This window comes from Larimichthys crocea, chromosome I, assembly GCF_000972845.2.
Source record: "Larimichthys crocea isolate SSNF chromosome I, L_crocea_2.0, whole genome shotgun sequence".
Classification (NCBI taxonomy): Eukaryota; Metazoa; Chordata; class Actinopteri; family Sciaenidae; genus Larimichthys; species Larimichthys crocea.
In genome coordinates this window covers 23042788-23067898 of record NC_040011.1, presented here as the reverse complement: position 1 = coordinate 23067898, position 25111 = coordinate 23042788, and the positions used below count along the sequence as shown (strand labels likewise).

At 38.7% G+C, this 25111-nt stretch overlaps 3 protein-coding genes across 4 annotated transcripts in view; 2 read left to right on the top strand and 1 right to left on the bottom strand.

The window, feature by feature from the left end:
- The first annotated feature begins 1852 nt into the window (after positions 1–1852).
- fgf2 (fibroblast growth factor 2) lies at positions 1853–8816 on the top strand. Its single transcript, XM_010745919.3, has 3 exons — positions 1853–2439; positions 5276–5379; positions 8166–8816. Exons 1-3 carry the CDS (start codon positions 2262–2264, stop codon positions 8349–8351), a joined length of 468 nt encoding a protein of 155 aa, XP_010744221.1. The 5' UTR covers positions 1853–2261; the 3' UTR covers positions 8352–8816.
- On the bottom strand, positions 8664–21815 carry nudt6 (nudix (nucleoside diphosphate linked moiety X)-type motif 6). Of its 2 annotated transcripts, XM_019258450.2 has the most exons (6): positions 21543–21815; positions 20842–21041; positions 19759–19962; positions 13559–13614; positions 10314–10368; positions 8664–9905 (listed from the first exon to the last, which is right to left on the bottom strand). In XM_019258450.2, the coding sequence occupies exons 1-6, from the start codon at positions 21680–21682 to the stop codon at positions 9523–9525; spliced, it is 1038 nt and encodes a 345-aa protein (XP_019113995.2). In that variant the 5' UTR covers positions 21683–21815; the 3' UTR covers positions 8664–9522. The 2 variants fall into 2 exon arrangements, with proteins under 2 accessions (XP_019113995.2, XP_010744220.3); XM_010745918.3 differs by lacking the exon at positions 21543–21815 and having other exon boundaries at positions 20842–21156.
- A 32-nt stretch (positions 21816–21847) lies between these two features.
- The window catches only part of afg2a (AFG2 AAA ATPase homolog A), a 113406-nt gene continuing 110142 nt past the window's right edge, over positions 21848–25111 (top strand). The window contains exons 1-5 of the mRNA XM_010745920.3: positions 21848–22115; positions 22642–22766; positions 22868–23025; positions 23719–23777; positions 24408–25064. Coding sequence (XP_010744222.3) covers positions 21956–22115; positions 22642–22766; positions 22868–23025; positions 23719–23777; positions 24408–25064 — 1159 coding nt within the window. The 5' untranslated portion in view covers positions 21848–21955. The remainder of the gene's footprint in view (positions 22116–22641; positions 22767–22867; positions 23026–23718; positions 23778–24407; positions 25065–25111) is intronic.

The following is a 25111-nucleotide window of genomic DNA, read 5'->3' as shown; positions in this document are numbered from 1 at the left end:
GAGATCAGATGAACATATTGAAAGTATCTCAATAACAAACTAATTTTTAATAATTATTATTTAATAATTAATAAACCAAAAAAACAAAGCAACTGAAAACATTTGAAGTTGAAGCATTCACAAAACTGAAAAGAGGTTTTAAAACATGGTGACAGGTGCCATATTGATACCAGAAGTGTCAAAGGAATTTATTTTTAGAAAGAAACTTCTGGCAAACCATAAATCTTGTTTTATGTTCCTCATGCTGTCCCAAATACTATTATGTGTATACTATATATACTATTTATGTTGTAAACCAAAATAAACCAACAGTATTTTAAAACGACTGGTCTTATTATAACCACTGTGAAGCCATACTGTGTATACACTGTTGTTGTAACTGCTCCATTTAGGCAGATTTGACATGCAGCAACTTTTGCTGATGGAGATATTATGCATCAACTGCACATTTATGTAACTGATTGTTTTGTTTTTTGTTTTGTCTTGTTTTATTTTTTGTTTTTTCACAGTTTATACAAAATTTAGATTGAGAATCACATAAATGAGACATGATGCAAGGACAGATGAAGGAATTGTGAGCTACTGACTACAGCCTTGGAGTTAGCAGACTGTATGAATATTACAAATAATCAGGAATAAGTTAATGACACTTTAACTGAAACTGAAAAAAAATATCCCGATTTCTTTCAGAATTAACTTGTGAGGTTGAAAAGATATATGAAGGAAGCATTTAACCAGGAGACACACATCACCCATGGTACTAATTATATATCCATTTATTGAATGTGATGGGCCATTGTTAATCATACCTTAATTGAAAAAGCTTTGATGGACATTCACATGCTCCAGTTTTAGTCCATTGGTTGATTGGAAATTGACCTCTTGGAATAAGAAGTCAAAGGAAGGTGTATCAATAATCTATGTTTTGGTTCAGTGCCCTCTAATAAGAAGTATTCTTGTCTTTTATATCATACTGCACATATGTAAAAGGGACGCAGTAATGGTATATATTCCTTTGTGAGAAACAGGATTTCGGCCAAAAGGAATACGTGTTCAGCAAATGCACTGCATAAATAGTGGATAAACCACCCAGTCCTTTTGGGTTCTCAATTAGTACAGTCACAGGAAATGCATCCTAAGGATGTCCAAAACCATCTGAATCCTTCCTGTGGTTTGTCTCACTATTCTGACTACAAGTCTTACAACTATTCCAGTCTCTGGTCTTAGTCATTCAAATATCCTGGTTGGATGTCAGATGTTTCACTGACCAGTGACGTCAACCCTAGGGCACAGCTGACTGAGTTTCAGATGTGGTTACCCAGAAGCCCAGACCTGTGAGTGCCCATTCTAACCAGTGGATCACATTGTTGGTCCCAAAATCAAAAGAGAAACAAATCCTGCACAAATAACTCCTACCACTGATCCTCCACTCTGTAAGGAAGTAATTAAAATCACTCATTCGTGACTTAGGCTCTTTCATCTAAGTCTGCTGGCATTTCTTCTTCACATTGTTGTGTTTTACCTATGAATAGCACTGAGTGATTCATAAAAAAGCTGGCTGTGCTGGCTCTTTTTAAACGTCTCTCTTTTCTTGCTCTTGGACAGACTGCATGAATGAAAACACTAGTCCTGTTCACATGCTTGCCATTGCTGCTGGCGCTCTAAAGGGTCTCAGTGACAGTCCAAGTTGCACGTCCCCCTCCTTGCCCTACTCTCCTTTCTTGACTTCTGCTGGGTTGGTTGGTTGAATCCGTGAGCATTAGTGGGCGTGGGCATGTGTGTGCTGGTGCTCCTAAGGCGCATGCGAACTGAGGCCCAAAAGGGAAAGCCTTCCACACAGATCTAAGCCAGCTGCCCTAATTTAAACACTTCATTGCATGAAGAGTGGAAGAGACGGGGCAACCCGTATGCATCCCCCTACCAGTGTGCTTAAAGTACACTGGGAAAGCAGCTGTTAGCTCTACAAACAACAGACGAGCTGCTACAAATGGTAGATTTAGACGTTTGCTGGTAGGTACAAGCAGTTTAGGAGTCCTTCTGCTTCATATTCTCTGGACTCAGAGGGCACTTGTTGCCCTGAGAGGGGGGGTGTTCAAGCAAACTGACCTCTAGGGTTAAGTAGAATCAGTTTGTGTGAAGCTCTGTGGAGGAGGGGAGGAGGGAACAGGCAAGTTAGTGGGAGGTGGGAGGCCACAGTGGGGCTCCTGCACTGCTGAAGAAGGAGACGAAGCAGTTGCCGGGAATTGTGGAAAGAGGAGGAGATGGCCACGGGAGAAATCACGACACTTCCCTCCACACCTGAAGACGGCGGCAGCGGCGGCTTTCCTCCTGGGAGCTTCAAAGATCCCAAAAGGCTGTACTGTAAAAACGGGGGCTTCTTCTTGAGGATAAAATCTGACGGGGGAGTGGATGGAATCCGGGAGAAGAACGACCCCCACAGTAAGTACTACCAGTCCCCTTCTTCTTTGCTTTGCACAGCACACAAAGCTTCTTTATGTGTGTTTTTTTTAATATGCAACAGGGAAGTGAGAGTGAAGCAAGAAAAAAAAAATATCATGGAGGAACGATGTGAATTTTCCAGCTTACTGAGGTTAATTCCCCACTTGTAAACACCAAACTGTGCGTAGGTCTACTTCTGGAAAGTATAATAACTCTAGTTCAAAAGAAGTACACCTCAAAGTTTCTTAATCAATGGGGACTTTGATGGAATATGCGTGATGTTTTTAGTGAATGTTGATCACCATGCTGAGTCACAGCCATTCACACTGCTCACTGTGTGGTTTACGTCACACAAGGCAGCACAACATGGAGTTAAAAACCAGAATAAGTGAATTCCTGATTTAGAAGTCCTTGTCAGTATTGAAGGTCAGTGAACTTATATAGGTAATATATCTAAAAATATGAATAAAATGTACTCCTGTCACCAGTCAATCAATACTTAAATTACTATAGAAAGGGAGTTTTAGGCTTTCCCAAAGTTCTTCTTTAAACTGGCAACTAGTAAAGTATAACATAAACATGCTTGTTCGTCCTTGACAACTGTGGTACCCCTCTGAGCCTCTGTACCACTGATGACTTTCGACTATGTTACATCAGTAAGTGGGAGGGGAGGTGGGAGGACAATAAATTGGGGTTTTTCCAAGGAAAACACGTTTGGAAATGTTTTGCCCAAGATACAGAATGACAGTTCAAGCAGGTGTGCCCAAACAAATGCCTGATATGGAACCATTTAATGGAGAGACTTACCTTCAAGTTTGATATATTTGTTAAGAGAAACCTTGAGATGATGTAAGTTTAGTTTGTATTACCAAAAAACTCTTTAGGGTTAGGGTTAGGATTAAACTTGTCATTCCGGGTATCAGTGAGTATCATGCGCTCAGAAGGGAATGTATACGTAATGAGTCACAAAACATGAATCATTAATCATTTCGCTTTTTAATAGTTTCAGTTAATGTGACCTGAGCTGCGCTTCATTAATAGTTCTTTTGTTAAGGCCATGATAATTCTGCCAACTTTTGAGACAACTAAACATGCCTGCCAGTTTGAATTGGAACTGTTAAGTTACCGAATATTTTCGAGGATACTTAAGTGGGATTTTCATGCTAATGCAGATGGGACTATCATGTGTAGATGCTAGAGATCCCAAAAGTTTCTAGGGACAATATTGTCCATAAACATTGCCACAAATAGTTGTCCTTAAATCACTGACAGGGAGGACCACACTCAATGCAACCAGAGAACAGCTGAGAGAAAGTTTATGTATTCACAAGAGCTGTGAGATATAATATGCACACTAACATCAAACATGCCACAACACACTCAGAGCAATTATACATTTCTATCAAAGAAGAACACCTCTTTGATCTGTGACATGAATTATCCAGGCAGAAAGCCTAATTGTAGACAGATGTGTGTCTATCTGAAGTGAATTAATTCTAGACAGATTCACTAATCTACCTTATGGAGCCCCTGCTTCTTTTTCAGTGGTTTGGCTTCAGGCAAAGTATGCTCTGTTGGCAAGCAGCGTTGTCTCTTCAAAAAAAAAAAAAAAAAATCTGCAAGGAGGCTGTCACATGGCCAAAAGGTAGCCTTCTGTCTGCTTGGGCTGCTATCAGCGGTACTGTGATGCTACTGTTTAATAATGTGATGCTACTATTTAGATGTGAGTTAACTTATTGTTATCAATGGCGTCAATGAGGTTTGATTCATTTACTGCAAGTGTCAGCCAGTGTTAGTTTAAATATGGAGGAAAATAACTACTAAACAAACAGATAACTTTCCTTTGCCAGGAGGTGAGGGGACAGCTGATGTTTGTTTAGTTGCACAAATAGAAGAATGAATTTAAAGGTGCTATGCGCAGTTTATTTATGCTCATATTGTTTTTGTTTTTTACTCTTACCAGTTTGGATTTTCGTTTCGAATGTTACGTTAGATTTTCTACTGTGAGAAAACACTGATGATGATTGGAACAGCTCAGACTAAATGCTGGGCTCTAAAATGAAGATACAAGTTGGGAGAAAATGCAAATTAAGTGCTGTTTATGCAGCACAGATGAATAGATCCATATCTGATCCATTATCTGTAAACACAATTTAAACCACTATATGCTAAAGCTTTTTCTCAAACTCTGGGGCTTTATGGAGCTAGTGTTTTGATTTTATGACATGTTTACTATATGTTTCATTCTCACTGCTCCCATTAGTGTTGTTTCCAGCCATAGCAGGCAGTGGCTCTGGTAAACCCCCTGTACATTACTAACACCAAAGGACAGCATCTTCTAGCTTCAGAGCCCGATATTCTTCTCTTTACATGGTGGAGACCAAAACGGAGCTTAAATCTCAGTATATTTTGGACTTATATTTATCCGATGGACACAGACGCAAATCCATATTAATATTATACATCTGCAGGATGTGTAACTGGGCTATTTACTTTCTAACACATTAGCATGAACACTCTTAAGCCAGTAATATGGTCAGCTTGTTTTTGTTGCAGCACCCCCTAGTGGCCATACATTGATTAATGCAACTTTAAGTATCGATATATCATTATCTGAATATTTTTGCTTTGTTTGCTCTAGAGGAACACTTTCCTCTTCCTGTCTTTCAACTGGCTGACACACAACATTAAACAGCAAGCAAGTAGTTACCACACGTTTCGCTTGTTACTGGTGTATACTGCTGGGTTTTTTTTCATATTGCAATGCCTGACATAGCATCTTTATATGATTTGTTTCTCGAGTTTTGTTTTAATAAACTTTTCTTTCTTTTCACAGTAAAGCTTCAACTCCAGGCGACCTCGGCGGGGGAGGTGGTCATCAAAGGAGTTTGTGCCAACCGCTATCTGGCCATGAACAGAGATGGACGACTGTTTGGAGCGGTGAGTGAGTGGGATTTTCTTCCTTCAAAAAACGTTTTATTTGTTAAAGGTACAGTAAGTGAAGTCCAGTGTAATCATTGAATAGCATTTCCTGAAAAGGTTCAAAGAGTTTTTCAGTCACTCAGGGAGGTAAAAGTAATTCTGTTAATGGATAGACAAAACAGTTTTCTATTTATGCTTAATTTGGACCCAAATGAGGAATCTCTACCAAATCTAATCATTCTGTCCATTTGTCTTTGTTTCCGTTATGTAGTCCTGTCTTCTGTGTTAACGCTGCCTCAGCCAAGCAGCTGTGTGCAACAAAATCATGACATGCTTCATTGAAACGTAATGTCTGGCTGTAAGTGTGAAAATCACATTATGTTACATGACTTTTTAGTCAGCATTACATCTTCTAACACAGTCCAGACTGGCACTGAAACAAGCACATAATTTGCCAGAAGATGCCACTTATTTGGCTCTGTAAAACTAAAATACAATGAGCTATGTTGCTATTCAGTATGGAGAGATTAGTTGGAAATGGCAATAAAATTATGTCACTGGACAGGACAACATCCCTCCAGGAGTCCAGAAGCTGCTGAGGGATAAAAGCAAATAGGTGAATGATGGGACCTTTAGTATCTAGTAGTACATGGTTAGCCTGACTGCCCTGAGGCTGATAGGCAAGGTGGCAGATTGAGCAATACTTAGTCTGGGAGACGAAAGATTCAACAATTGACGATTTTATAAATCATGGAAAGGCTGTTTATTGTCAAGATATTTGTGAATTTGGAATTTTGAGAGCATGGTAAAAGAGCTGGAGCGGCTCGGCTTCAGATGTCTTAATGAAGATTTAAGCAAGAAGAGATAAATAGAACTGAACCAGTAAAAGAATAGAGGTTTGAAAAATGATCGTCCTTATTGAAGTTTTGCAGAAGCTGTCTGATGGTCTACAAATTGAGCAGATGCACTATGATGTATTTTTATTGCGTAGCAGTTTTTAGTTGTTCAGTTATCACTGTTTCACACGAGCGAGATAAAAAAACAAAAAATAACAGAACTTTAACACAAACATTGTCGAAGGCAAACCACCTTTTGTGTTTCAGGACAGTGCTGTACGCAGATTAAACTAATCTGAAACAATTTCAAAATCCAAATTTCCTGAATGATAATGAGAGATAGCCAACGCCAATTTGGCACTGCTGCTGTTCTGTTGTTGCTCACAGTGGCGGTGGAAGTGTAAAGTGTTAGTGACTGATGTGGTTTGGTGGTTATGAAGGCTTGTCCACAGTCCATGTAATTGGCAAGAGCTATTTCCTCCTAATAAGAAGCTACAGCAGCTGCCACCCAAAGTGTCTCTCTGTTTAGTTTTAACTTGTGTGTGGAAAATCATTAAAAAAACCCACAAGGCATCGACTCGGCCTTCTTATTACATTTGTTGAATGATTAACATGAGTTGTTGCCAAAGAAATATTTTCTTTGGCTGGCTGTCTCCAGTCTGGACGTTTGTCTTAAAGGCAGAAGTCATGTGTTTATGTATTAGATGACTGTGACTGATATATAATTGACAAATACTGATTAATTACACATAACTTCATACTTTTTGTTCAATATTTATTCCATACATAAACCTTTGAGAAAATATTTGAAAAATTCTGAATATTTAATTGATGATCATTGACTTAGATAACCAAGTCAAAAAAAAAAAAAAAAAAACTGACTGATTAGACTGATCTAATCTCTGCATATGTCATTGGGATGTTGAGGTTGGTAACAAGATGGGTGACAAATGGTTTAATTAAAAATGATCATTGTTGCACATGTTTGTTTGTTTGAAGCTACTATGAGTTGAACAAGGTTGTCCTGAGTGTTTGTCGCAGTAAAAAGAAAAGGTTTTCTGACTAATGGCTCCATAGCTGTGCTGTCCTGGCTGACGGAAAACAGAAACTAAAACAAAAGCCTCTTGTTGGACAGGGTGTAGAGGAGCTAACGCCCAGAGATTTTGGCCAGACGTTCAGTAATTAATGTTTTCATCATGTGTTCTACAAAGGGCAATGTTAAAAGGAGAGGATAGTGTGAGCACTAAAAATAGCAATGGTCAATAACACAACAGAACAAATTGTTTAAATTTTTAGTGATCTTCATTTTTTTACCTGTTTTAAACCTCATCCTTTATATTCCTATCAAATCAAAGTTTGACCAGGACAATAATTCGGCCCATTCACGTACATGTTTAATGTTTCAAGGAGGCTGAACTAAGACAAAAACATGACTGGTCAGGCCTGGTTTCCTTTACATGAATATCTAGTCTCCTTTGAAATAAATGTGGCATTAAGTTCTGGGTGTTTTATGTATAAATTTAATGTCATCAAATGTCAGCATTACAAACAAATTGAAAAATCATTCAAACAACATAATGTATTTGATGAAATGCCTCTACAAGAGGCCCCCAGGTTGACTTTATACAGAAATGATGTACACAATTTTAGATTAGCGTTCTGAAAATAAATACCTATTTGTGTATGTATAGACTGAATGACCTAACTTGTTGATACAGTAAACAAAGATCGCAGCACCATACAGGATATCCAACATTTAAAGACTAGTTTCACAGTTTTCTTACATTTCTTCAGTTTGCAAGCTACTTCTTACGTATTCAGATCAAAGGGTGTCCCGGTGCTTCTTTGGTCCTCTGAGTTGATCTAATCCTGCCAGCAGCCAACTCTACTATTTAAATCTGCTGACTGCCTTACTGTTCCTCACTAAACATCACATTAAACGTATGTGTTATTCCTCTTTCTCTCCAGAGACGAGCAACAGACGAATGCCACTTCTTAGAGCGTCTTGAAAGCAACAACTACAACACATACCGCTCTAGGAAGTACCCAAACATGTATGTGGCACTGAAGCGAACTGGCCAATACAAGTCTGGAAGCAAAACTGGACCGGGTCAAAAGGCCATTCTTTTTCTTCCAATGTCTGCCAAGTGCTAATCTGGGATCTGGTGGAGAAGTATTAATAAATGGCAGCAACAAAGAAGAAGATGTGACGGCAATGAAGGGTTCCATCAACATTGCCCAAAATAGCTGTGATGCTTTCTGACTGTTCTATCCTGAGAGTTATTTTTATTTTATCCTAAACATGTCTGCTTTTACTCAAGCTTCACTGTAACACCATGGTACACACTCACACCTTGTTTTCCAGTAAATCCAGTAAACATGCTTTTACTGTGGACCAATCAACCGCTACACTAGTGGAACCGGTCGTCCCCTACAGTAACAGCACAAGATTATTTGTTCATTTCACCTATGCAGACCTTCCCTCCCTGGCTGAGGGATTCAAAGCAGCAACTTTTTGATCACAAGGCGGCTCACCTTGGGGACACTGCGAGATGTCAGGCATATTAAGAATATTCTATTAAAATATGTCTCCTATATTAAAAAGGGTTTATGGAAATGCACTCAGATCCTACAATATGATAACTTGAAGAAGGGATTGAATGAAATACCTGAATTTTAGAATTCCTGATCTCAAAAAGACGCACACTAAAATCAAAACCAATTTTTTTGCCCCAATTTTTTCACACTACACAATTCCGTGGCACACTTGACTGATTTCCTTAGCTTGTCTTTGTTTTCTGAGAAAACTATGCTCCCTTTTTGTATCATTTTGAGACTTCAAAACGTTGCATGGCACTGGAGCATAACTTATAAACTGAAGATAATTATTGTGACTGATGTTTAATTCAACAACAAAAAGGCAACCAAAAAGTTCACATAAAGTTCATTTTCAGTCAGTAGGCAGCCAATATTAATATTGCAGCTGGTACCCACTGCCAATATATGGCTAGCTAAGACTGGTCATATAATCATGTTCAGTTATTAATTTATATCCGTACCTTTGAAATCAGCTGCTCACAGCTGCTACTGCCCAACAGCTAACATGGCCACCAAAACATGCTAAATAAACGTATCAAACTTCAGACTTTAAGATGACCCATTGGCATAATTTCTTTAAAAACCAAAAGTGAACGTTGTGGTCCACAGCATTGCACCATATTTCTTCAACGGTGTGAAACACACTGCAATCATAAATACACTTTAAATATTAGTGTCAACATAGCTAACAGTAGGATGCAAACCCCATCAGGTTGATGATGGTCTGCTAGGATTTTAGTGTGGGAGGAAGCTGTCTGTGGTACAGCTGGTAAAACATCCCAGAGTAGACAGCAGCAAGCTCCTCCATAGTGAGGTCGATGTTGTGGAATCCCTGCTTCAGGCCGTGAAGCAGAAGCTTAGCTATGCGAGAGGTGATGGGCGTGGTATCGTTGGTCTTGGCCAGCTCGGCGAGGTCCAGCCACTCACAGCGCAGACACTCCTGAGTGCAGAAGTTGATGTCATAGGTGAGCGGGCTGAGTCGGCAGATGATGTACATGTCCGACATGCCGAAGGCGCCGGGGTGGTTGTGCTGCTGCCGGATGCTGAGCAGAGACCTGAACTCGGAGTGAACGCCGGTTTCCTCGAAGACTTCACGAACGGCAGTGGCACCTGAGAAACATTCATTATAATATAAATAAACGTATGGAGGCATTTCTAAGATCCTGACAAAAAGGAATATGATTTATGTTCCCTTGTCAGAGTCACCTTTCAGACTGATGTTTAGATGTGGGGAAAATACATATATTTTTTGTAAAGACATTTGACGCTGCTTTTTGGGGTGGGTCATGTATAAAACATTAAAGCTGCTTTTAAAATGTTAAAAAGGGTGAATTAGCAAAAAAAAACAAACAAAAAAAAAAACAGATTATTCTTTGCGTATATATCATGTGCCTTATTTTGTACAGTTCAAATGAATGTATATGTATCATCTTTAAGCGTAACACTTAAATCGAAGGATTTAGCTAGATGTACTGTATTAGTTTATTTTGTTTTTTTGCTGTTGAGCGTGACACTCACCAATATTTTCTCCTGGATCAGACAAGCCACCAGGGAACTTCCAAGCATTTTTTGTCTGGAACACAAAAGAAAAGTTAAATTTTAACAACAATTGTGATAGATGGCACTGCTGTAAATGTATCTTGGAGTGATATCAACATGTATATGTCCATTTTAGTCTTGTTATGAATCAATCAAAAAGAAATCTGCCAATGCCGTCCAGTTTAAAGTCACTTGTTTGAAATCAGTGGCACTACCTTACACTATGGCAGTTTTTGTATTTTAAAAAAAATAACAGTACGTTGTAGATTAGTCGTATTAGTAGAGAGATGTTTAATGCTCTCATCGGAGCATCCTTTCATTTTATGTTTTATATCTAGTGCCTAACTCTGGAGACTTTTACATTTGATGCGGTGAAGTGTGTCTTCCAAAACTGTTTCACCACTTATCCTTGATATTTAATGACAGTATGCTGCTGGTTAAATTATGATGTCTGTGTTGTATATATATTTTTGTAGTTAAAGAATTTTGTATGCAGCGCTTTCTCAGAAATGCCATTTAATCCTAGATTTCCCTTGTTTTTTGCAAATCCCCTCTTTGTGAGGAACACAAATGCACTACAGCATTTATTTTCATGTATTGTCCACAAAATGCTATATTTTTGGAGTGGTTTCGAAAATGTGCTGGTAAGAAGAAATAAAGAGATTTTGTGTAACTCCTAATCAGTGTGTTTTTTTTTCCAAAGGAAAACATTCTCATCCCCACAGGAGCTGTCAGAGCTCAAATGTGAAACACTTTTTGGAAGGGTGTCAAACATACGCAAATTGTCCTCACTACATCTACTGGAAAATGAGTAAATGTCTTTGGACAATGGGTAAATTAAACACTCATACTTATTACATCATTCAGCTCCCCGATGGATGAAATGACCATAGTCCTCTGGGATCTGTCAGTTGTCTTTTGTACTGATGTGAGAGCGATAATGTCCTGGTTTGTTTTCAGGAAGTTTGTAACCCTTCATGAGCTCTGAACTGGCTCAGCCTGCCAGAGACACTCTACTGCCAAGGGCCAGACTGTTATAAAGCCCATTTCCAGTAAACAGCTTGGTGCAGGAGGAGGAGGAGGAGGAGGCGGAGGAGGAGGAGGAGGAGAGGAAGAGATAAAACACTGCCCACACATTCAGGCCACTAACTGTATCCCTCCGTATCTGGACGAGAGCCATTAAGATTATATGCTCTAGCTGGGACATGTTACATGCTGCGTGCAATGAAATGCCAACAAACAGGTCCACTTAAAATCAGTCAGTTAAAATATGAACTTTTTTTCCAAACTCATTAATGTCTATATGGTGTTTATATCGGGGGAAACATTCCCTTTAGGGCAAAAGTTGGTTACCTCAAATGTATAGTATTACCATATATGTCTGCAGATAGATTTGGTTTCAGAATCTAGGAAAAAGAGGAAATGAAACCAAGGTTTCCTGCGTGGCTCGATACCATAGGAAGATAGTGAGAACAAGTTTTTTTTTTTAATAATTTGGAGAATCCAGTTCTTAAAGAGTTACTAATCAGGACAGATGTTGTGATGACTCATGGTACTGTGTCTTGTATTGTTGAAACTGTAGCGGAATCATCAGTTTCTGTTGTGTTATTGAAGCAAAGGTTATTTCTTTTCTTTCCAGCGGAAATTTTAACCTTGAAGTGATTTCTTCCTCTGGTGGTTCAGCCTTTTGACAGTGAATGATGGCACATGAGTTCATGTTACTGTATGTCTGTTGAACAGTACAAAAACCCAAAATGACATCTTCATATTAACTCTTTTGTAGGCTTGTCACGATAATCCACGATAACCTGGTGCATTTACATGCATATTTGTTTACACAAAGAATGTGGACATCACTTTAGCCAACAAAATTCTGGAATAAATTCTGGAATAAACCGGTATAAGATTTGGGTGCAGCACTTCAGCTGAATACAAAGAATAAAACTATGCTTAGACACGTTTTGTGTTCACTTCTGCCTGATAGACGATGTAAAGATTGAATAAAATCTACATTTTAGTATTATTTCTTGTCGGATGGTATATAACTTTATAAATAAAATTTTGGGACAATAGCCCATTATCCCAATAACCAAATGTCCCATTTATTAGCCTGTTATCCCAAAAACAGCACACGGCTGAAACCCTGTGCTAGTCTTTGGTGCTATGGGCCAATTAAAATCTTAATCAGCTTTTCCTTTCAGTCTTTAATGGTGGCTTTTTGTTGAGGACTCGTGAGGGTAGCTGATACTACAGTTTTTGTGTTTCCACTCTGCTTAAGATTAATACTGGCGTATACTGTGTTGCATGGGTTTGCACAATGCCAGAACAAACTGGCGTATGACGCTTTGAGTTTTTGGCAGCTTTCGCAGTAATAGTAGTAGTAGTAGTAGTGGCACTACAGCCACTGCTGGGTTCACCAGAACAGTTGTTCTATTGAGGTTAAAAATGTCTGTGTGAAAGGGTCTTTACTTATTGCCTCATTTATTTTAAACCAAGTTAGCTGGTTTGTCTTAAAAAACATAATTGGTTTACAATCGGCAGCATTCTGGTGCAATCACTTTTTAAAAAATTGGCTGCAGTATTATTTTGGCCCACTGGGAACGTAAACAAATCTGTGTAGAAACGTTTTTTAAAAAGAGGCCTGTTGTAAGTCGACCTCATAACAACTTCACTACAGCAGGGCTTCTGTGAGCGCTGATGGAGACACATACTTGAGTGCATTCAGCTCATGTAAACAGCATGTTTGCTTGAGGTCAACTAATGTTGTGTGGAGCTATGTTAAGTGTGAGGAGGTGAAGGGCTGAGAGGATTTCCACCCACGTTTGGATCAACAGAGGCGACATACAACTCACTAAATAAACAGGAGTAATCACAGACATTTTCACCAAGATATCTGGTGCTTCACTGGCTCATTTCTTCGCTGGAGAATGGAAGGATCAGTGTCCAATATTAGCTTTTTGGCTCGAACAGGGAGGAGCTGGTAAACAATCTGCCAAAAATATTTTTCAACCAGCCAGAATGTGTCAGAATATTTATTTTTTTTAAGAGAAGCTCCATTTTCAGGTAGTGCATTCTTCACAAACTTTAACAAAGAAACAAAATATTTGTATCTTAATTTAGTCACTGTGTATTATTGAATGGCAACAATAGCAACCCTAACCCTAACGTAATGAAGTGCAATTGGTCATATACAGTATGTTGAAACAATAAAGTGACGCGTATACCTTATTTCTGTCTTGGACAACAAGAACTTTTCCATTGGATTCATCAACAACTGCACCTGGACAAAAAACAAACAAACAAACAAACAATCAGATGTTTATCTAAAATATTCTGCAACTCCAATATGCCCAGTATATAAGCTGGTACATATTTTGCACTTAAGTAGTTACTGTTGAACAATTTAAAAAGGGAGACCTGTTGGCAGTCTGGCTCAAAGGTAATTATTAGGTTGGACACAACATAAAACCTGCACCACGTGGAGGGAAAAGCCTGGAGCTGAGCCTCCGTAAGGCTTCAGGCGACACAACAGCTGCCCTGTCCACTTTATGTTTTCTAACATGTCCCTGCTGTTGAATATCAAGTCCACAGACCAAAACAGTCAAATAAATGACAATAACGCTGCTGGGCATTAAAATTTAGAAGAACTGGGAAGTTAAGTTTATTCCATTTCTCCAACATTTTAAGTGGTTTTACCAAAAATAAAACTGTCATAAACTACCACTTGACGTCCAAAGTTTTAGAGGCACCTGACCACAAATACTTTAAGGCCTCAAAATGCTTCAAACAAAGTATTGGATTGATGTATGAAGAGAACTGGCTATAAGCTTGGAGGTGAGGTCTCGTTGATTCTTATGGAAGCTGCTCAGTGACGCATAAAGCCAAAAAGTTTCAATTCATTCCTCCTCTAACTTGAATGAGGATAAAAGTAATTGAATCCTGCAGCTCTTTTAGACTTTCCAAATATTACTGGACTGAATGGATCTAATTCTAATAGTGAAATGAGTCATTTCATGGGGGTGGCTCAAAAAATATGTTCACCATTTACGACTGGCTTTTTCACAATGTAAGCCGATAGTTAAAAAAAAGTATTTTTGGGTCAGTGTGAATCACATGACAGACTCTATTACTTAGTTATCATTACTCAGTTTTGCCACTATGTCTGGGATCTTTCTGGGGACTAAATCAGACCACGTCCAAATTGATAGTACCTGTTCCGACTGACCACATTTGAAGCTTGGGCAAAAAGTCACAAAGACAGGGTGGGTTAAAGGATGGATTGTATAAATTAAGATAACAGTGGATGCTTTAAGACAGTCTCAAGTCTTAAGTTGTGTGAAAAACGGAAAACAGAGACATTTTTATTATTTTTTTTACATTTTACTTGTTTTATTGGTCCTTATATTTTTAGTTTTTATGTTTAGTTATTATTATTATTTTTTTTTTGGCTTTCATTTATTGTAATGTATTTTTCTAAAGTCTTGCAAAATTCTATCCATTGCGGTCTACTTTTACTTTTTGCTCTTTGAAGCACTTTTGTGTGCATGTTTGTATGGAAGGTGCTGGGTTGAGAAGTTCAAACCCTATCTTACTTTCACACCTCTGCACAACAACTGTTGCACAATAAGGACATGACTGCTGAATTGTCTGTTTCAGAAAGTTTTCCAATTCCGCAGTCAGAAAGAAAGAGGGGGTTTTAGATCCTGTGACATCTGAAACCTTCACGAGGATCTTAACCTTTTTCTTAAAACAATAAACTATTTTTTAGTGTTATATTTAACTATAAATATAACACTTGCATGTCATCATCTTTAAATTGACATGGTGAACTTGTTAGCATACAGTTGCCTATTCACACACCCAGTAGCAGTCAGTCCAAAATGTTGTCTGTTTATCACAGTCTTTGTTCTGTTTCTGGTTTTTGTTTGACTGACTCTTTAGCTATTTAATACTCCAATATGTAGATTAACTGCTGACTTGTGCCATCTGTTGTTTAGTGCGGGGCAGGTGGCATGTATTAGGTAAGATTGCTGGTGACAGTGAAACAAAACAATACAGTTGTGGACCAAAACCCCAAAACATTGAGCTTAAAGACTCTAAAATGCTACATAGAACAGATAATGACGGCGGATTTGGGCCACAAAAACATTTCACCACAAGTCGTCATTTGAGCCATTGATTAATATAAAAATATTGACTATAGCTGTTTAATGTCTGCACAACAATCAGAGTGAAAATGTTGCTGAATAATAATGCATGAGCTCTTACAAACATCCACTGAGTGAACAAGATCAGAGCACTGTGATGTCTGAAACTAGTGAGTTCAAATAAAATACTTATGGTCAAGGGCACAATTCTTTACTTTCTTCAGTCTAAACAGATTTGGAGTGACTCAGCTGTACTTCCGAATGATGTGAACATCCCACTCCATCATTTACATTTTTCTCTGCTGTTTGAACAGCTTTTTTCTAAATCATCAAGTAGTGACTAAGAGAGGCTATGTACCACTGCTGACAGCTCAGGAGGAGGAAGAGGGAAAACGGGCCACTTTCTTTTCCGGTTGCTCTGTCTGACCGGGACGGGCCTCCTTAAATGAATGTCACAGATGTGTAAAGAGGGATGGGTCGTCTTAAAGGCCTGACTTGGACTTCCATGTGGAAACTGATGTCATCCCCGATCCCTGTGCCATATGGCGCTTCACAGGAGGAGGCCTGGTTGCTGCTAAAGGAGGCTATCATTATGTAGCCTGAAGTCTAGGAAACAAAATGCTCACAAGAAGCAGGAGGGGAAAAAAAGGGGGGAATCGGAATTATGAGACAAAAAGCCCAGAAGCAATCATCAGAGGGAACTGTGGGTTTTGTAGTAAAAAACTGTTAATCGCTCACACAGTTGGCTTCTGAGCCGCAAAAAAAGTTTGATGTCTTCTCTTAATTCATCAGCTTATCCTACTACTTTTTGGTTTTACAATAATTATAGGTTCAACTACACAGTAATATCTGCAGTGTACGATGAGGTGAAAAATCATTCTGACCCTGCAGACCTGACTAGCTTTAAATATTGCTGATTAGATTTATACATACTGTACTCTATGTTCAGTGAGTAACTATCACTAATGATACTAATTAGTGTATATGTCAGCCAAAGTTTATTTCCTTCATTTAACTAAGGGCAGCTTACTCAATGGGTGGACACAGGATGTTCATTTAGAAATGATGTGAAAAGCTTGAGATGCTGTAAAACAGGTTTTCATAACGCCATCAATATAGTAACAGCATTAATTATAGTGTGTGACAGTTTTAACGACATGAACATGAAAGCTGTCATTTCTTAGATTTGAGTTCTTGACACACACTGTCCTGAGAGGTCAGAGGTCAAGATCAGCTGGTAGGATTTCAGCCTCATATTCAAGGGCAAGCAAGAAGACCAATGTGTTACTTATTGCACTGCCACTCCTCCTCATATTATTCTTCTTATCTGTTGTCAATTAAATGAAAATACAACCTGATGCTTTCTCTCAAAGGCAGAAATAACAAGAATAGATTGCAAGATCTTGGAATCATATATTTTTTTTCTCCATTGGCCTTTACTGTAATTTTGTGGATGGCTGGAAGAATATCAGAGAGAACATTCAGAGGACCGAAGCCAAAGACCAGCTGTGGTTATGATCTTCCTGTATGTATGACCAGCTGTTATCTCGTCACTGAAGGTCCACACTGAGATCATGTGTAGACAAATGGGCAAACTGAGCAAGTAAGTGGACACTGATGCATTTCTTTTCGTCAAACTGTTGTTTCCAAAGTCTAGAATGATCTTTCACACTCGATTCTTTGAGTAACAAAACGTTCAGTTAAAGGACAGTGTATACGACTTATTCTTTTGTTTGACTCTTCAGGGGTTAGTCCGCAATGTGATAATGTTCAGTGTTTAACAGTCAGTAGAGGTCATGTTAACCTCAAGACATCCACTTTAACGTTTGGGTTCAGGCTGGACAGACACAAAGCTGTCTGGGGCTCATATTTCCTATTCGCCTCAATGCATTGCGGAAGGTAACTACTTAAATTTACAACAAGTATAGTAACAATTTGAGGTACTTTTACGTTACTTAAGTAAATCCACTTTATGCAATTTTATACCTTTACTCTGCTACATTTCAAATGCAAGTATTGTACTTTTTACTTCATCACATTTGTCTGGCAGTTTTATTTACAAGTTACTTTTTGAAATTACAATTGTTCATACCCTTCCTGTCCAAATCTGATGATTCTGAAATATAATTTTTCCTGATAAACTGGAGATGTTCCTTCATGGGTTGAGAAAATCCTCCTACTTAATTTAAAGATCTTTATAACATGGCTGTCCGTTTGAGCTCATGATAACTTTTAAGAAACATGTTAATCTTATAAAATATGATGCATTGCTGTAGATTAAAGTACTCAGCCGTAGTCAAAATGAGCTCAACCTTTAAAATCTATAGCAGTAAAATGCAACATAGACATTAAGGTATACTACTTTTCCTTTTTATACTTTAAGTATACCTAAAGCTGATAATACATACTTTTACTGAAGTGAGGTTTTAAATACAGGATTTTTACTTTTAGTGGAGTATTTTCACAATGTGGTATTGGCTACTTTTCTGGGTAAAGGATCTGATAACTTCGTTCTGCAAACCACTGTAAATCTGTCTCTATCTACTGCTTCTGAAATAATGGTAGTGAGTAATATGTTTATCAGCCAAACACATCCTGAAATCCTGCAGTGAATGCTGTAATTGTTGTGAAGGTTAAAACTGTACCACCAGTGAAAGAACTAATAAATGAATATGACTTCTCTCTGGTAATTTCAGTTTGCTTTATGTGTTGTTCTCTTGTCTTTAAAAAATCATTTAGAGCAGCGAGAACCGAAGCACACAAGTATCAGATCATGTAAACAGCTGCATATTTCAGATTCCTAACCTTAGTTTCATCAGTGTTTGTGACGGGTCATCCTGGAAACAAAAGGGGAGTTTCTGGACCCCATTCAACACTGAAGGATGCTCTGGACATGTTCTGACATGCACCAAGCGCATCCATTTTTTGGTAAAAGGTCGGAATGAAACTCTGCCCTCTGCTGGACAACCATAAACCATGCAAACACTTCAGGTCAGCAGCTCCTCCTGTTGTTGCTCTTCTCACATTTATAACCATGAGAAGTGAAACAGTTATTAACTGTTTTTATGTGTGATAACCTAATGTGAGCCACAGTTTACCCCAGCTTTGATTTTGTTTGATCTCCACTACTTATAAATTATTTTAAAGTATCAAGAAAATGATTGAGATTTATTCTTAAGAATCACACCTCCATATCTCCTACAACATCCCGGATGCTGCGGTCATGTCTATATTAGTCTCTGTTGTGTAATCCTGTCCAAAACGCAAAGCACATTTTTATATTAAGAAAGTAATGCAGCCTGTGTCTGGCGCTGCCTGACGCCAGTTATCATCACTGCTGGGGTAATATAAACTTTACTTCCATATCAGTAATGATCTTGGATTGTGGGTCCCGGGAGCTTGTGGTTGGCTCGGTCAATCAAAAGTAGTGCAACACCAGATGAAACTCTGTAGTCTTCAACTGTAGAGGTTAGGCTTGATGAATGACTGTGCGCATACACGTTTAGAGATTTATGGCAGAAGGTTACATAATTTCATTTGAAATTTTTGTTTATTTTAGAATGAAAAGGTAATTGAAATCATAATTTTTCTGGGATTTATACATGTACATATTCATGTGGCAGTTAATTAAGATGCTTTTACGGCAGCAGCTAATTTTCATTGTTAATTCATTTCATTATTATTTCCTCAGTTAATCAAAAACAGAAGCAGTGAAAAATGCCCATCACAGTCCAACAATTCCCCAAAGTAGTCACTTTACAGTGATATAAAACAGAATAGAGCAGTAAACTCCTCACACTGGAGAGACGAAATTGGTTGCTGATTCTTTTCTATCAATTGAATATCTGATTATAACGTGCTGATGAGCTATGTGGATACAAGCAAAAAACATACTATATCTGTACATTTGTTGATTATACTATATTTTTTTTAATATGGAAGCCATGGGCAATGCACAATAATTAAAATCTAGTGATAATGTGTACTGCACATCAAATCTAATAACGAGCAATGATTGCTGGTGCAACACATGTAACTTAGTTTCTCAGTTACATTTGGTATGACAGGATAATCTCATGGTCAGCTTTTCTCTGGAGCTTTCAACTGGATCTTACAGCCTTCATCAGATCCATGATGAAATGATCAAACTCACTTGATAAAGACTGTGAGATGCAGTTAAAAGTTTAGAGAAAAGCTCGTAAGCGGACCTTTAGATTATTCTATCAAAATGACTATTTCCAGATTCAAGAATGAACTTTCAGGCTAAATATCTCTACCTGCCACTCCTATTTGGTGAGTTGCAAAGCCTGGCAGCCTGCTTTGGCCTTCTCGCAGCCAGAGGGCCAACACAGCATGGTCGCCTTTGGCGTGATGGAAGGTGAAGCCGTGAGTGGAGGCGGCGGCAGCACATCGACTCAGCGAGATGGGCACTCGAAGCCACACTGCAGCTTTCCCTTCTGCTTTCCACTGGAGCAAAGAATCTGTGGAGGACACGAGACAAAACGTTTTACGTGGATCTTTGGAAACTTTGAAACTTTACAAATACATTATCAATGATGCTGCTGTTTATCAGATAACAAACTGCAGAAACAAGACAGGAAACATGAAAGATTGCTTTTAATGCTTAATCTGATTTAGCAGACAAGATGACAAGCAGCAGAGACAATTTGGTGGAAGCAGATCTTAAACCCTCTGGGGTGTTATCAATGGCCTTATCAATTGCTTTTGCAATCTTGGGCAATTGCTCTGACCCCAGAGGTTTAAGTGGAGGGTTGCTGGTTGAAATCCCTGACTAAGAAACGTAGGTATAATTTGCTTAAATTCTCTGTATTATATCAGTTTCATTCAATAGTTTATCGTTTTGGACTAAAGATCCCCTGAGCTCTTGAAACATAACACAACAAGCATTCTCACTATTTTTTGACATTTTATGACTAAACATTTTATATATATTATATATATATAAATAATATATTATATATATATATATATATATATATATATTTGCTTTAAGTTAGTTGCAGATATTAATAATATAATTAATTAATTATAAGAGATCTCACTTAAATCAGCACCATTTGTCTTGTATCGTTGATACATTTCCCTGCACAGAGTGGCTCACTTCTTTCCCTTTGCCAGTACATTGGGGCAAATACCTGCAAGGTTTTATCTGATATTCAGTAATGAACATGAGATTTAAAAATAACATTTCATAAGTGAGTTCGGGAGGGAACTTAAACGTAGATAAAACATGTTTTTAAGAAGACATGATCACCCACTGTCTGTGTTTGTGATCAGTAACCCAGGTTAATGATCTGAGAGTTGTTGACAGACATCACCCGTGCAGACTTCAGTCTAACCTTGAAGCAGTCTGCTGAATGAGCTTTCGCTGATGTCCGCCGGTAAACCGAGCTCAGCCAGGTTCACTGTCACTCCACCGAACCGGTCCACTTTCCCCGTCAGAGCACTTGTTCTGTTCACGTCGTGGTGTCGAAACCGAGTTGAAGCGCACGAAAACAAACGGACAGCTGAGCGCCGTCCTCTCAGCGGCGGGAAAAGCCTGAAAACAAAAACACACGCTGCCATATTCATACACTAATAACAACCACTTATTATTTGTTCATTTTCAGCCGGCATATGCGTGCAGTACTGCTCGGTTACGTCAAAGTCTGCCCTGGAAGTTGCATAATTACCGTAATGCTCCGGAAAAACAGCTCGACGACTGGCTAGCCACAAAACAGTATGGTCTCGCGAAGCTATGACAAACTCCCTTTACATATCTCACAATTTTATTTCTTAAGACTTAAAACGGCAGTTTCTCAGTGTCAACTTTACCTGGAAATAATAACCAAGGCTTCGTGTTAAATTCGGCTCACAAATCTGCCAATTTAACCATTTTAAACCAGTGAACTTTTACTATAGTATAACTCTTTGCTGTGGCTAGTGTGCGCACTTGATTAGAGAGGTCATGTAAGCGCAAACAGGCTAACAAGAAAAAACTAAACTAACGTTAAACATACTATAAAAGATGTTTGGCATGTTATATGTATGCCGAACTTACGTTTGTATCTTTATAATGTTTGCAGTGCCTTTAATGCTATCGACTTCTATGTTTGTATTTGCTGGTAACAAAGAAAGCCTATAATTATGTTTTTTGTTTATGAGATTTTGCATAACTTTTTTTTCCAGTCCCAGTCTCATATGTTAGCATCTTCCCCCACTTATAATCAATCTTTATTAATTGTTCGCCGTATTTTGTCATCAAATCTCTTTAAAAAATAAACAAATATTGTTTTAAAAAGCAATAAATAGCCTATACATAAAGGATACGTCTGCCGCAAAATCTCTTGTCACACACGCAAGGCATTACGGTAAAATGGAGGCGGGATTAAACTTTAACCAGGAAGTTTACAACAGCGCTCCGTGTTTACACATGTTTGCACGTTCACGTGGAGAAAAAAAGTCACTATAAACATGTCTTCAAAGAAAAATAAAAGTAAATCGAAGAAGGCGAGTGAAGGGGATAGTTCACTCTTACTGAAGGAGGACTCCAGTCTGCAGACATCCAGCCACGAAGGAGGAAGCTGCAAACGATTAAACAATTCATTCACTGTCATGGATTTCATTGACAAAGGTGAGAGTTTGCTGCATAAACAAAATGGGTTAACGCGCTTTGACACACGTAGATCACCTGCAGCAAATGAACCATCTCCAGTATGAAGAAGGTGATGCTGGTTTGCAGCAGGTGATGCTGTTGGATGCTGAGACGCTGCGGCTGTACCACCTGTGCTGCTCAACAACACAGAGAAAACATGTGGATATCTTCCAGGTTTACAGTCAGGATGAAATCCACTCTTACTGTCACTAGCAAATAAATGCTGTCAGCTTAAAACCCAAAAGACTTTTAACTCTCAAAGATTTCTGCTTGATTTGCCTAATTCAGACTTCTTAAAAACTGCAATTTAAAGCTTACCAAGTTTTAAAACTTATCTTAACCCTCTGGGGTCCTGCTATGTGTTAAATTAAGTAGTTTAAATGAAGTACTCCAGTTTTATTGTAGTGAAATCTGAATGTGAGTATTTATTATTTAAGTCAATGGTTTTGACCTTTTTTCACGTCATTGTTTGACATCATATTTTCTTTGTTTACTTTCCACTCAGCTGACGACAAAACACCCAAAAGTTGCAGATCAACTTTAGCCCAACTGAGCCTCAATTCAATGAAGTCAGCCAGCGTTTGCATCGGGAGACCGGTCCTGCTGACGAGTACCACAGGACGGCAAGAGGTGTCCTCCTCTCTTCTCCTCTCTTTTTATCGGTTTGGATGGACCTTTAGCTGCTGGATGGTTTCAGGAAAACACAACATTTCTCTGTTTCTCCCTTGCAGGTGTGTTTAGGATGGCCGGTTGGCTCCTTTCCTGGTGGAAAAGTTGGTCTTCAGAAAGGTGCTCAGAATAACCTCAGAGTGAAGTCAGGGGACGAGGTGATGCTGCATCCAATAACAGGTCCCGTGCTTCAGGCTGAGGAGGTGCTGCTCACTAACAGGTACATGTTACATACGTGTATATTAAAATATCACATTCACACTATACTTTATATTATAATACATTATATTTATTACACAGTTAGTGATGTACTTTGTGGTGCCGTTGAATTGTGCAGAGGTGGGACACTATATATGCATTTATCACATTTTTAATGTCTCTTTGTTTAGGAATCATAAATCTGCACTAACAGTTAAATTAAAAATACCTTTCCATATAAATGATATTAATGATTCTGAATGAATTTGAAATCCTAATACAAATAGCTGACGGTCCAGGGGCCTGGGCTCCTTTATGCTGTGTATCTCTGGTGAAGGCTGCCATCTGCTGGTCACACCTCTCAACATCCGTTATCAAAAATAGTTTTTAGTCAAGATTTGATTTAACACATTTATATGTAATAATCTTTAGAAACGGTATTTATTATATTACTTGTTACTCCAATATTGTTATGTTGTCTTTGTTGCTGTCATATTACCAGTCTTATGTGTTTTACAACCTTTTGTGATCTTCTTTATAGTAACATATAAGTCTATGTTCTATTAATTTCTTCTTCTGTAACAAATATATATGTTTAATGCCAGTGGGTCACTGTCCTGGTTAAATAATGTTGTGTATTTTATATAAATATATATATTGTATAATATTCATAAAATGTGTGCAGTTGATTCTCATGTCCATGTCTCATGTTCAGGTCAAAAGATGACACACTGGAGACAGATGAGTTCAAGAACTTCTTTCTGAGGTCTCTGGGTAAGTCAGTCATTTGTTCACACACCTGTATATCTAACAGGAGCACCTTTAGGGGAGGGGTGAGAATATTCAGATACAGCCTTTGATACAAATTGATGTGATCATAAAACATAAAGAAAAGGCTGCACATACCTTACTCCACTGTAATACTATAGAAAGCATAACTGGCAGTAGACCGTTCACGATGAAGAAACAGGAAAATACAAAGTTATGTGTGTGTATTACAAGCTGTATTCATTTGGAATGACAGTGAAAATACAGAAGTTGATGTTTGTGTTTGTTTCATTTCGTACACGTGACTTTATTAACAATGTACAAAAATAGATTACAGAATAGGGATTTTATTCATTTCCAATACTTTTATACATATAAACAGTAATTAAAGATTTCATATGAACAGTATAAGTTGGTTTTCAATTTATACTATTATTTTGCAGTAAGTGTTTTCTTTTTCTTCCTCGTTTTTTCCTCCATTATCCATTATTTATTATCCGTACACTCCAAGACTTGTACATTGACCCTTTTTGGCAAAAAGAATACTGTGTCCTGGTTCTGTTGTTCTTATTACTGTACAGTCTGCTCTGTTTCCTTTGGTGGAATAACTTGACTGGTTTGTCTGTCTGGTGCCAGTTGGGAACATCATTTTGCCAGGAAACGTCATCTCCCTGACTTACTTTGGCCGGTCCTGCAGTCTCCGGGTCGAGACCATAAAAGGGGAGGATGGTGGAATCCTCCACAGACCAGCTCCCGTTCCAGGACTGGGCCCTGACACGGAGGAGTCCTCTGTGGTGAACTCTGTGCTGGACTCCACGTCAGTTGACCTCTCCCTGCAGCTCAGCTTGCTCACTGTGGATGACAACAATGCCGATGGGGCACCAAGCACTCCTGGAGAGCCAGGACCTGCAGCCAGCACCCCACGACGACCAGCCAACCTGCCTTCCCTCTCCTCACCACCTAGCCCCTGCACCCCTTCCTACAACTCCCAGAATCCTCCTATTGGGTCAGAGGAAGATGTTGTCAGTCCAGAGCCCTCACTTAGCTCAGAGCAGGCAGAGAAACCCCCCACAGCTCCCCCTGGTGGTGCTCTGAGTACTGACACCTTCTACTGCCTCTCCTGCTCCACTAAAGTCAGTTTCAGAGACAGAGCAGGACAAGAGGATTCAGACACAGAGGCTAAACGGTCAAAGGTCACATACAGCATGATTGGTGGGCTCAGCAGCCATTTGGATGTCATCAGAGAGACAATTGAACTCCCTCTGAAACACCCTGAGTTGTTTTCCAAGTACGGTAGGTCAAATGTTGCTGCAGTGGCCCACGATCTTGTTATCATGTCA